Below are 13578 nucleotides of genomic sequence, written 5' to 3' on the forward strand. Positions count from 1 at the left end.
TCGGACATTGAAGATGCCATGGTTACCCACTGCATCTGGGCCATCCCCAGTTATCCTGACTTTTGTCCTGCCATTGGACTTTGATGACTCGAAGAGAGTGTGAGGCTGCAGACTTTGTGCAACTCTGCCTCATTTCAATCCAATTCAAATGCAAGTCAAGACATTACCCATGATGTTACTGGTCCTCTTTGAAAATGATGAATAACAGAGGAGAAAGACTTGCTGGATGTCTATGGGGTTACAAAGAGTCACACACAATTGAACGACTGAACAACAAATAGGAAGAGAAAACTTCCAAAATAAGTCCCCTAGGGTTACTTCTATTTCTTCCCAATAGGGTAACTACTGAAGAATAACAATTTGCCAAAAAGAAACCAACAGAATGAATAATTCTATTTTTTTTGGCAGGGCAATGAGGGTTAAGTGACTTGCCCAGGGTCACACAGCTAGTAAGTGTCAAGTGTCTGATGCTTCATTTGAACTCAGGTCCTCCTGAATTCATGGACGGTGCTTTATCCATTGTGCCACCTAGCTGCCCCCAGAATGAATAATTCTAGATAAAAACTTAAATTCATTATGAGATGGCTCACCTAGTGAAGTTTACTACTTGAGATAGCAAAACAAATGAGTCATAACAAACCTCACTAAAAAGTTCATAGGATCAGACTCTAGTCTCTAGAAAACAGATAGTCACGAAGATCATAAACCTGAGATAAGCAATGTCCCTGCTTCTAGTTCTTTTGTGAAAGCATAGGAAAAATAAATTGCATCCTGTCTGATGACAAGAACATGAAAGACAATTTGGGACTCTGTAAAGCCTACACCTAAAATTATACCTGGAAGCAAAAAAGTAGAATAGATGGCAGCAGGCAGCTAGGTGGCGCAGTGGATAGAGCACTGGCCCTGGATTCAGGAGTACCTGAGTTTAAATCCAGCCTCAGACACTTAACACTTAGTAGCTGTGTGACCCTGGGCAAGTCACTTAACCCCAATTGCCTCACTAAAGAAAAAAAAGAGTAGATGGCAGCAGATAGTATTAACCAACACTTAAAATATGCTAAATGTATTCTCAAAAAGGTTTTATTTCAAAGTATGTTCATAACAGAAAAATATTCAAATTAATTTTTTCACTTGACATTTCAATGAGCAAAAAACTTGATTACAAAGCAAAAAAAAGTACAGTATTGTACCTCCTTGATTTTGTACCTACTTACTTTGTGAAAGATATAATGGAGGCCCTATACCCTTTGGGCACACATATAGGATAGGCATTTTCTGATGCAATTTGGTCCTTACTTTTCATCTTAAAAGTAGACTAATCCATTTTATGCCTAAGAAACGTCTGGCTATTGAGCAATATATTCTATGTTAACTATTTTTACAAATTGCTTGAGTGATTCTAATTAAGAATCAGGATGCTAATTCATTAATGAAATCAACGAGCAACTATTAAGTGCCTACTATGTGTCAGACATCATATAATTTTTCTTGAGCTGTTTTTCCAGTTTACTTGCTTGTTTTTTGCTTGATGGAATTACAGTAATTTCACTAAAAATTCTATTCCATGCTTAAAGTCTTACATACAATGGGGGGAAAAATCCCAAGATATTTTTATTTAGAATATTCAGAAGTCTCTGCAAGTAATGAATATTGCATATCAGCAATGATAATTCGTACTTTTGCTCACCTTTAAGGTTCAGACATTTAGTACTTAGGACAAATAATACTGCCTCATGGCAGAAGAGGCAAAGAGCACAAGACTTAGAACCAGAAGACCAGCATTAAATTTTGGCGAGATCCTTTGCTATTCTGGGCCTCAGCTCCCTCATCTAGGATATGGGGATACTAATACTATCTACACTCCCTGTCCCACATAGTTGTGGAGAAAATGTTTTGGAATAAATTCCCTGTGGAAATGGGAATTGCTTTTATTACTGCTTGTGCTATCTACCACACACAGCTGTCAGGAAAGCATTTTGTAAGCTGTAAAGCATTATTTACACATAAGTTATAACTAAAATATCAATTATCATTGTGACCTACGATTCTTTTCATACACAGTCAGCTTTCTTGGTTGATATGAATGTTTTGTCTCTTAAATTTTTTTTCTCAATTACATATAAAAACAATTTGAGCACTTATTTAAAAATTTGAGTTTCAAATTATCTTCCTTCCCTCCCCTCTCCTTCAGAAGGCAAGAAATTTGATATATATTTATATACAGTCATGCAAAACATTTCCATATTAGCTATGTTGCAAAAGAAAACACAGGACAAAAAAAAAATAAAATAAAAAAGTATGCTTCAATGTGTACCCAGACTCCAAAAGTTCTTTCTCTGAAGATGGATAGCATGTTTCATCATAGGTCCTTTGGAATTGTCTTGGGTCATTGTATTGCTGAAAATAGCTAGGTCATTCACAGTTGATCATACAATATTGCTGTTACTATGTACCATGTTCTCCTGGTTCTTCTCACTTCACTTTGCGTCATGTAAGTTCATGTAAGTCTTTCCTTGTTTTTCTGAAAGCCTCCTACTGATCATTTCTTATAATAGTATTCCATCACAATTATATACCACAATTTATTCAGCCATTCCCCAATTGATGGGCATCCCTTCAATTTCCAATTCTGTGTAACTAGAAAAAGAGCTGTTATAAATTGATATTTTATCTTTAAAGGAATCTTAATCCATAAAAATGAGCTTCTATCCATTAAAAAACAGATAAATAGAAAAACAAATTTTTCCTAACTAGAGGATACCTCTCTAAATGCATCCAAAATTGCATTTGACCTCTCTTTCTGAAGAAAATTAAGTCATTAAAAGTATATCCCTTCAGTTTTGTTAATACTGGGAAAATAGTTTTTAAACGTGCAAAGTCTAACTGCTTTTCAAGCAAACGAAGGACAAAAATATGGCACTATTTCAAAAAAGATGCCAATAAAATGGCAGTGGCACAAAGATTCAAGCCCATCTCCAATGTCACAAGTTAGTTAGTTATAATACCATGAAATGGTTGTCTGATAGACAAGGAGCTTATCATATTAGGAACAGGAATAAAATACTGCTTAATATTGATGGCTATGCTAATTATTTATATATGCATATAATAAATCTTACAGTTTCCCATTCAGGACTACTTACTACTGACTGAATTTAAGCATATATTTTTAAAGTATTTTTAATTAAATTTCTGTACAACAAAATTAAACCGTAACCGTTGTAAACAAACATATTTACAAAAATGTACAGCCTAGCATTATAACTAAAGCAAAGAAACATGAGAATGTTCTATTCTTCATCTGGACACCCATCATCCTCTGTGGGATCAGGTTGCAAAGGACGAGATCTGTGGGGAGAATACAAATAATTTCAGAAGCTACTCAAGCATCAGATACTTTAAAAGTACAATTGTAATGCTGTCCAAATAAAGGAGATGAAGGCAGCAATGTTGGGTGTCAGTGGCTAGACGGAAAGGAAAAATAAATACTTCATCATCAAATGCAGAACACAAAAGCTACAGGTGCCTAAATGTGCAGTACCCAGAAAAAATGTCAAGTTTTAATTTTTATTTCTATGATTAAGTGAGATCTGTATTTCCTTTTCAATAGATACTGCAATTCATCATCATCTATATTCTTACTGAACATGTTGCCAAATATATTGGTATGCGAGTGATGTGTAGTTTTCTACACCAGCAAGTTATTATTGTCTATTTTGTGTTGACAACAAAAGTAATCCACTCATGTAGGGCAGAACTACAAAGCTGATATAGCTTGCTTGGTTTCCTAAAAGTATGGGTTTCCTAAAAGTATTTACCAGACTTCATGCAAATCAAGTTCATATTCACTGTAATTTTCCAAAGTAAAGAAGTTATAAAACTTAATATCACAGGGTAGGGTTGTTACAGTGAAACAAAGAATCTGAATTTCATCCAGACAAAAGATTTATTGAGCGGTGCATGCAGTAAAAAAACCAAACAAACCTGGTTCAAGGCTCTTGGTAGTCAAGAAGCCAGAACTTAAGCATTTATTTACTCAGTTAACAGACAGTTTGAAGGAAATGACAAATGGGATGAAAGGGTTAAGATACCTGATTTCTTATTGGAAGAGTGGATTGGGAGACAATAAGTTGAGGGTGAGGGTTGGCTGGAGGGGACTGGGAAACAATCAGGAGACACAGAGGAGGGAAATAAAAAGGGGCTGTTTTGTGACATTCTTTAAGTTGGGTGTTCTGGGGAGTAATCTTGTGATTTATCCAAACTCAGATGATTTATAAGCAGCTGAAATTTAGCACCACTAAATGGTGGTTAAAAAACCAAAATGGAATGAGTCACATATGTTATTTTAAATATTATAGTGGGTGCTTACACCGGGTGCATGGGGGGAGTTGATCCTGAAGGTTGAGCCAGCTTGGGGAAAAACAACTGACGAGACTTGACAACCAGGAGTATCAATGGTATCTTTCTAGAGGAAGGAAAGCCTATAAAACCCATTAGTTTTACAATAACCAAGAAAAATTGTCTTTTAAGATTCATCTAGGGGCAGCTAGGTAGCGCAGTGGATAGAGCACCAGCCCTGGATTCAGTAGTACCTGAGTTCAAATCCGGCCTCAGACACCTAACACTTACTAGCTGTGTGACCCTGGGCAAGTCACTTAACCCCAATTGCCTCATTAAAAAAAAAAAAAGATTCATCTATCTACGAAACAGGATGGAAGTCACAAATAATAAGAAAAGTTAGACTTTAGAAGAAAAGGAAAATCCTGTAGAATGAGGAACAAAGATTGGCTAGAGTATCTTATTCAATCATTATAAAATGAGATTTATAAGACAATAATGGGGAAACAAAAGATCAACAGGAGGTCAAATAAGGAGTTTTAGCCTAAGGCCAATACATTAGGTTACACTTTATCTTTACCCTCTAGCTTTTCTTGGAACTGTGAAATCACAAAAACTTATTTAGGAAATACTGGTTAGGATATACCATTACTCCCTTAAATTATGACACCCCCCCCATTCATACCTAGAGATAGGTAAGATAAGATCATAAGATACAGGTAAGCAAGGTATGTATGTATGTATGTGTGCATATATATATATATATATATATATACATATATATATATATATATATACACACACACACACAATGTATATATGTAAACATATACATATAGTGATGAATGTGCTATTATTTACCTTCTGACAGAGAAATGATAACCTCAACATGCTGAATGAAACATACATTTTTAGACACAGCCAACGTAGAGATTTGTATTGGTTGATTGCACATGTCTGATACAAGGTTTTGGGATTTCTTTCAATTTGGAGTGAAAAAATTTGAAAGTAGCAATAGTTATCAAAATTTAAAAAGTAAGAAAAGGGAGCAGTGTAGTGTTTTTAAAAGTACATAGAAGAGGGGCAGCTAGGTGGCGCAGTAGATAGAGCATTGGCCCTGGAGTCAGGAGTACCTGAGTTCAAATCTGACCTCGGACACTTAACTTACTAGCTGTGTGACCCTGGGCAAGTCACTTAACCCCCATTGCCTCACTTAAAAAAAAAGTACATAGAAGAGAACAGGTCAGAAGAAAATACAGACAAGCAGGACAGCTTTGAAAATAACATGTTGAATTATATATTTAAAAAGAAAGGTAAACTTTTTAAAATTCAGATTTGTAGCTTCATACAAACTCTTCTTTCCTGTTCTACTCTGTCGATAGTTTGTGTAGTGAAATGTTCATCTTATTTGATGTTAAGTTCAGAACAAAAAATAAAAAATAAAAAATCTCTTTCAAAGTAGCTTAAAAAGTAGGAAGTGAAAATTAAAAATCAAATGAAGCTATTCACATAGAGACCTATAGAATCAGGATAAGACAACCTTAATAACCAGGACAATGCCAGGCTTGAAGTCTCATCTTCCAGAATTCAAATCTGACCTCAGACACTTACTAGCTGTGTGACCCTGTTTGCCTCAGTTTCCTCATCTGTCAAATGAACTGAAGAAGGAAATGGCAAACCACTCTAGTGTCTTCCCAAGAAAACCCCAAAAGTTCTTATGAAGAGCCAGACATGACTGAAAAAGTACTGAAAACCAACACCTGGGTCAGCTGGGTGGTGCACTGGATTGAGTGCCAGGCCTGGAGTCAAGACTCATCTTCCTAAATTCAAATCTGGCCTCAGACACTCACTTGCTGTGTGACTCCGAGCAAGTCACTTACCTTTGTTTGCCTCAGTTTCATCATCTGTAAAATGAGCAAACCACTCCAGTATCTTTACAAAGAAAACCCCATATTGGGTCACAAAGAACTGGACATGACCAAAAAAGGACTGAACAACAATTTTCCGTAAAAGACAAAAAATAGAGCAATATGCTAACTGTTGTTAATATGAATGTATGGATCACCTGGATTTGATGGAGCTACCTTATTACCCAAAAGTATTTTATGAAACCCTAGATTAATAGGGGCAAAATGCCCTTCTACTGAACTCCAAACTGAACCTACATAGCTAGAGGATTAAGTCCCTATCTAGTGAGGACATCTAGGTGTCCTCATCCTTGCCAAACCCTTTTTTTGGAATCATGTAATCTTATCATAATATTTCTGTATTTCCTACTTACTTGTTATAACTGAAATTGTTAAAACTGCTTTGCATTACATCCATTCTTTTTTTTTGGCAGGGCAATGGAGGTTAAGTGACTTGCCCAGGGTCACACAGCTAATATGCGTCAAGTATCTGAGGCCGGATTTGAACTCAGGTACTCCTGAATCCAGGGCTGGTGCTTTATCCACTGCACCACCTAACTGCCCCCAGTATTACATCCATTCTTGTTGTAGTATTGGCTTTTGGGTTGATCTGTATCATGCTAATGAAATTGTTAACACCCTGTAACCAGTGAGCAAAGAAACCTTATATACCCTCAGAAAGAGGGAGTCTTTGAGCTCCTTCTTTGGAAGGGGTCTTCGCATGAATCATGCTTGCTTGTTATTGGGATGAAATAAATCTGTACTTAGTTTTGCTACCAATTCTCTGATCTGGTTTCCCATGAGGTGGTTACTTCTTGCAGGAGAGGCAGGGATGGCCTTCTCTGATCTGTCTATGTGAGTTTCTGGTTTTGTTTATTTTGTAGGATAGGTACAAAAACTATATTTAATATTTTGTTTTGTTTTTTTTTGGTGAGGCAATTAGGGTTGAGTGACTTGCCCACGGTCACACAACTATTAAGTGTCAAGTGTCTGAGACTGCATTTGAACTCAGGTCCTCCTGAATCCAAGGCTGGTGCTTTATCCACTGCACCACCTAGCTGCCCCAACTATATTTAATTTTTGACACTGTTAACAAACCAAACCACAATGTTATATTTTGAGATGTTTATAACATTAGTAAAATTTAAGTTATAGAACGAGTTTGAACTGTGACAAAAAATATTTTGGATCCAATTATCTCATTAGCTTTAATGTAAACTCTAAAAATACTTAAAATGTCTGCTATCTACCCACCAAATTAAAACTTACTTTCTTTTAGGTTTTCCTAGGCCGCTACTTCCTGCCTCTGCTTCATCAGGAATTTGATTCTCTTTTTCTGAATGTTTAGATGACATCCCAAAGAATTCTCCAATTCCTTTTTGCCATGTGGGTGTTGGCCGTACACATACTGGGTTTCCACCAGCATACTTACTTTCAACTGGAAAAGAAAAACGATACATTAGACTTATGGGTATCACCTTTATATGAACATGTACTTAATTTCCTGTTTAACTAAAACATCCCAAAGTCCTTTTTATTAATATCTACCACCTTTCAAGGTCATTGGGAAATAATATTAAACCCAATTTTAAAAGGCCTGGAACAAATGACTTGCAAAAATGCATACTCAATGAGTTAACAAGCTTTAACATGCTAGTTACTGAGTATTTCTCAAATTTTAATTATGAAACCAACTTACCTAAGATTTAAACATAAATACAAAGAACATATTTCTTTCTTTCTTTTTTGGTGAGGCAATTAGGGTTAAGTGACTTGCCCAGAGTCACACAGCTGGTAAGTGTCAAGTGTCTGAGGCTGCATTTGAACTCAGGTCCTCTTGAATCCAGGGCCAGTGCTCTATCCACTGCGCCACCTAACTGCCCCTAAAGATCATATTTCTAATCAAGACAACAAACTAGTAAATTTTGCAAAGTCATATACTTAGGCATCAAAGGGTAGTGGTGGAAGAAATGCTGGTTTGGAAGTCAGGAGGGACTTGAAAAAGAATAACAAAGTTAAGCTAGATATTCTATGAGGTCCCTTCTAGCTTTTTCTTTTCTTTTTTTTTTTTTTGTGAGGCAATTGGGGTTAAATGACTTGCCCAGGGTCACACAGCTAGTAAGTGTAAGTATCTGAGGCCAGATTTGAACTCAGGTACTTCAGAATCCAGGGCCGGTGCTCTATCCACTGAGCCACCTAGCTGCCCCTCCTTCTAGCTTTTTCAAAGTATTTAGCTTTATCCATGCAATAAAACAAATGCAATTTGTGATGAAAAAGCAAAAATGGAGGTAACAGAAGGAAGTAATATGGCTTAAATAGCCTTTGAGGAAATCCATTTCCCCAATAAAGTAAGTAGGAAGATATTTAACAGTAGATTCTAGTTGCAGCTCAGTCACATACTTATGTGACTTTAAGTCAATAAGCCTTAGGTTTCCTGCTTGTAACATGAGATTTTCCAGCCCTCCCAGCTCCAAGACTCTATCTTTTCATTTATTAACCTAAATTTGGGACACTGATTTCAGTTATTCTGCAAACCAGAGAAATTGTCATTGGTAGAAAAAAGAAACAGAAATGTTTCCACTAGTTGCTCCCTTGCATCTATGTAGTGGCATATATGCTGGTGCAAGTTATTTGGACATATATCTGTATATTAAAAAAACTAGCACAGTTATCTTTTCAGCTTCAGATTTAATTGTGGAAAGTCAGGAGTACTTCCACAATCAAAGGTTTTAACCATTTTGATGTTTGAGAAGCTACTTGGGTGCAGTTGAAGGGTACAGGACCTGGAGTCAGAGAAACAAGATTCAAATCCTGTTTCTGGTATTATAATCCGCTTGACCATTTTAATTTGGGCTTCAATATCCTCATTGGTAAAAGGAGAAGTTTGGATTTAGATGACCTTGAAGTTTCAAGTTAATTGTCCTCTGATCCTAAGGACCCCTTGGGTCTTGCCATCTGTCCTTTAGACTTCTGGCCTCTTCCATCATCCCTGAAGCTGAACTTTCATTTATGTGTTGTCTCTCCTAATTAGATACAGAGCTCCTTAAGAGCAGGAACTGTTTAACTTTATCTAGATTGTCTATTTGTATACCCAGTGCTTAAAGGCACAATGGTTGGTGCACGCTGAAGTGTTTAAAAATGTTTTTCACTCATCATTCTTCCTCTCACTTAAAAATCAGTTCTAAAGATTATGCTGTGAATTGTTCTTGGGTCAATTTATCCTGTCTCTTCCAAAGAGGGCCGTTAACTGTTCCCCCTTTTACCTTCTGGATCAGACCTTGAAATACTCTCCTTCCCTGAATAACATCCTGTTGAAGGGAGCCAAGACTTAGATGGCATACCATTTCCCCTTTATGGGCAGGAGGAGAAGCATGAGTATGTTTTACTTTGCTAGTTCCTTCTCTTTAAGGGCTTAGAAGCTGTTCCCCCAACCCTTCTCCAAAAAACTATAACCCAGGAAAACAATGAAGAGAGACACAGAAAATGGTCAGTTGAAGGAGACAAATAACTGAGTGACATAAAGTCAGCAACGATTTAATGTGCCAGGCACTGAGTTATGGACTAAGAATACAAAGAAAGGCCAAAAAACAAAAAAAAACCACCCCCAAAACCCCAAACCCAGTTAGTGCTCTTGAGTTTACAGTCTAAGAGGAGTGATGATTAATAATAATTCTGTGCAAGCAAAATATAAACGGGGCAAACTGGAGATAATCTCGGAGAGGAGGCACTAGCATTAAGGGGAACAAAGAAAGGCTTCTTGTAGAAGGGGGAACTTTAGCTGGGACTTGACTGAGACCAGAGATGAAGGAGCACATTCCAAGCATGGAGTGGAGGGTGCACTTAAAGAGCTGGCATTTCTATAGCGCCATATAGGAAAAAAAATACGTGTGTATAAATATAAATGTTAGGGTGAGTTTTGCAAAGCGCTTTCCAGGTTATCCCACTTGCAAATGCAGTCTGAATTTAAAGACATCAGCACAAAATAGCCTCCAAATCATTACTTATAGAAATAGGGGGCAGCTAGGTGGCGGAGTGGATAAAGCACTGGCCTTGGATTCAGGAAGACCTGAGTTCAAATCCAGCCTCAGACGATTGACACTAGCTGTGTGACCCTGGGCAAGTCACTTTACTCTCATTGCCCCGCAAAAAAACCAAAAAAACAACCAACCCAAATAATCCCAGACAAGTAACAAAGCAATAACACTAGTTTGGCAATAAGTGCTCCTTAAACTCAGAGATAAGAATTAACCAATACTTATCTATTTTTTTTCTTTAGTGAGGCAATTTGGGTTAAGTGACTTGCCCAGGGTCACACAACTATAGTAAGTGTTAAGTGTCTGAGGCCGGATTTGAACTCAGGTACTCCTGACTCCAGGGCCAGTGCTCTATCCACTTCACCACCTAGCTGCCCCAATACTTATCGAAATAAATAAAAAAGGAGAGCGCTGGACACCAGGCTGGAAGCGGGCCGGGCTCGGGCCCACAAACCTGCTCCCCTCACCCCCGATTTTCACAGGTCTTCAGTTCCTCCAGGGAGGACGAAGGACGTCCTTACCTTTCCTGGACGTGGGCGAAGGAGAGGCGTTGGCGAAGCTAGAGTGACCCAGCGCCTTCCGGGGTGCTCGAGCCGCCACCACTGCGGGGAGAGAGAAACAAGGCGATGAGGAGGTGGGAGAAGAAGAAAGTGAAGGGGAAGATCAGAGGCCCGACCCAGAAGCCCGGGGCACCCGGAGGGAACCTGGGGCCTCCAGCCCGCAGGACGTTTTTGGCGCGCAGGGCCCGCGGAGCCGTCCGAGTAACCGGCAACTGGCCCAGCCCTGCTGAATCACCTTTGCGGTAGGAGCCTGGCATGCAGTCGGCCTTCGTCCGCACCATGGCCAAAGCGGGAGAGGACAGCGAAGCGACAGGAATCGGGTCAGCGGACAAGAGCTCGAACACTCCAGGGAGCCGCGGAGCTGAAAAGCTGGACTCCCGCGCGCCCCGCCCCCTTTTAAAGCAGCCGGTTTCCCGCGCCCTCGCGGGGCTCGACACCTCCCATTTTTCCATTGGTTCATTCTCGGGACGGTGGGCTAATCAGCGGCGTCCAGCGATGTCGGAGACGGGACAGGAAGAAGAATAGAGCCATCTATCAACATAGAGAGGCTCGTGATTGGTCTTCGCTTCTGGAAGCGCGCCGAGAAACATCCTAGGTCCACTTGTCCCAAAGCGGTGTACTCTGTCTGTCTGTCTTTCTCTCCGTCCACCCCCCCAACTCCCCCGCGAAGGAATTGGGTGAAAGTTATTTTAAAAGCTGAAATATGGATTTATTTATTTTAAATAAATTTAATAAATAAATTACAAACATAATTATTTAAATTATAAGATTTACAGGTTGCATATACCCAGTTCCACTGCGTTTTTGTTTTTAACAATTACATGCATTTTTTTAATTAAAAAAAAAAACAAAAACGAAAACCCGCGCCGTGCAAGACATGTTTATTTTTATTTACAGATTAAACAACTTTAGTTCAATCTATTGTTTTAAACAAATTACTTCCATTTAAGAAACGTCTTGAAATGGGCACCACACTTTTATTTTGTTCAATTTGCAAATTACACAAATCCATTTCAATTTAATTGTTTTTTAAAAAATTACTTGTTTTTCTAAAATTCCCCAAAATGGTATAAAAAAGCTATTTCTCATGATTGAATCTTGGGATAAATAGATAAGCAAAAAAAAAGTCTGAGATTGCAGTTTAGTGAAATTTGAGGAACAAATTTTGACAAACTGACAAATTTGAATTTTGACAAATTTGTGGGACAAAGTAGGGGGAAAGAAGTACATACCGTTGAATGAGTTTTAGAGCTGGAAGGTATTTTAGGAATCACCTACCTCATTTTAAACTGAGGACACTGAGGCCAAGAAAGGGGAAAGGACTTTTTTCAAAATCCCAAAGGCAATAAGTAGTAGGTGCAAAATTTGAACTCAGGTACCCTGACTTTAAATTCATGGATATTCCTGGGCCTTTGATTCCTCCTCACTAAATGTGATTCCTTTAAGGATCAAGAATTACTCCCTGTTCACTTGTCTTCTCATTAGCCTTATCCAAAAATGTTGCCCCAGACATTTTATTTGTTTTGTTTTTTGTTTTTTGTTTTTTGTCTTGAGAGGCAATGGGGGTTAAGTGACTTTCCCAGGGTCACACAGCTAGTAAGTGTCAAGTATCTGAGGCCGGCTTTGAACTCAGGTCCTCCTGAATCCAGGGCCAGTGCTTTATCCACTGCGCCACCTAGCTGCCCCCGCCCCAGACATTTTAACAGAAAAATTTGTCTCAGGAACTTCCAGGAACGGATGGACCCCTTTCCCTCCACCCCATCCTCTTTGACAGCTGACACTCATCTTTGTCCACCTGGGATGATTTTCCTGAACTTTTCGGTTTAAATCCTACATAATACCTTCCTCTGATATTTCACTTTGGTATGAAAGTGACCCTGTGTTTTCCGGGTTCTGGTCATAGAACATAAGCTCTGGCAGATTAAAGGGCTTCAAGTAGGAATGAATCCTCTCTTCCTCTAACACTATCCTAGTTAAATAGTTAATCATAGTTAAAAGACTCATCCAGAACAATACTATATGTGCATTTGTTCAAAGGGCCTTTAATAAATAGTTTGTGCTTAGGCTAGTAAGAGTTAGACTACTGAACACAATCAAATAATAAACAACTCTTTGTGATACAAAATTAGGAAGGCTAAAACTTCGATCTGAAGGAAATTTACTAACTTTACAGATTATATAGTTGAGTTTCTTGTTGAAGATCTAGATTTTAATGTATTTATTTGTTTTCCCAATATCAAACCTCTGGTATGTGCATTTAATTATTCATGAATTTCATTTCACTACTCATCATTCATGCCTTCAGTCATTGTAGAGATTTCTTAGTTACCTGAAAATCACTCTCAAAGAGGGCTTACAATTGAGTACTAAGTTTGGGGTGACGATTCTATTAGGTAGGGTTCCTGTCAGATCTACATATTTTTACTCCCTATTCATAAATCTAACAGAAATGTTAAAAGGCAGCTATATCTACGAAGAATTACTCAAAGATCTTTTAAACAAAATGGTCCTGGTGGTAGGGAAGGGGTGAGGCAAACGGGGTGGGGGAGGGCCTAAATGACTGCTACTTTTAAAAAAACAATAATGATGAAAAAAATTACATCTATTTTGGCTGAAGAAAAAATGGGAGAAAATAGGAAGGGACATATAGAAAGCCATAATTTAAATGTACTATAATTGGCAGCCCAGGAATGCTTTATGCGAAATCTTATAAACTCAGTTCCCTCTGAACAATATGTA

The 13578-nt window shown here is 38.2% G+C and overlaps 1 protein-coding gene across 1 annotated transcript; it reads right to left on the reverse strand.

Annotated features, from left to right (window-relative positions):
- Positions 1–2543: 2543 nt before the first annotated feature.
- On the reverse strand, positions 2544–11291 carry PCLAF (PCNA clamp associated factor). Its single transcript, XM_043988637.1, has 4 exons — positions 11075–11291; positions 10801–10881; positions 7515–7683; positions 2544–3348 (listed from the first exon to the last, which is right to left on the reverse strand). Exons 1-4 carry the CDS (start codon positions 11289–11291, stop codon positions 3291–3293), a joined length of 525 nt encoding a protein of 174 aa, XP_043844572.1. The 3' UTR covers positions 2544–3290.
- Between the last annotated feature and the right edge of the window lie 2287 nt (positions 11292–13578).

Source organism: Dromiciops gliroides, chromosome 2, assembly GCF_019393635.1.
Source record: "Dromiciops gliroides isolate mDroGli1 chromosome 2, mDroGli1.pri, whole genome shotgun sequence".
NCBI lineage: Eukaryota > Metazoa > Chordata > Mammalia > Microbiotheria > Microbiotheriidae > Dromiciops > Dromiciops gliroides.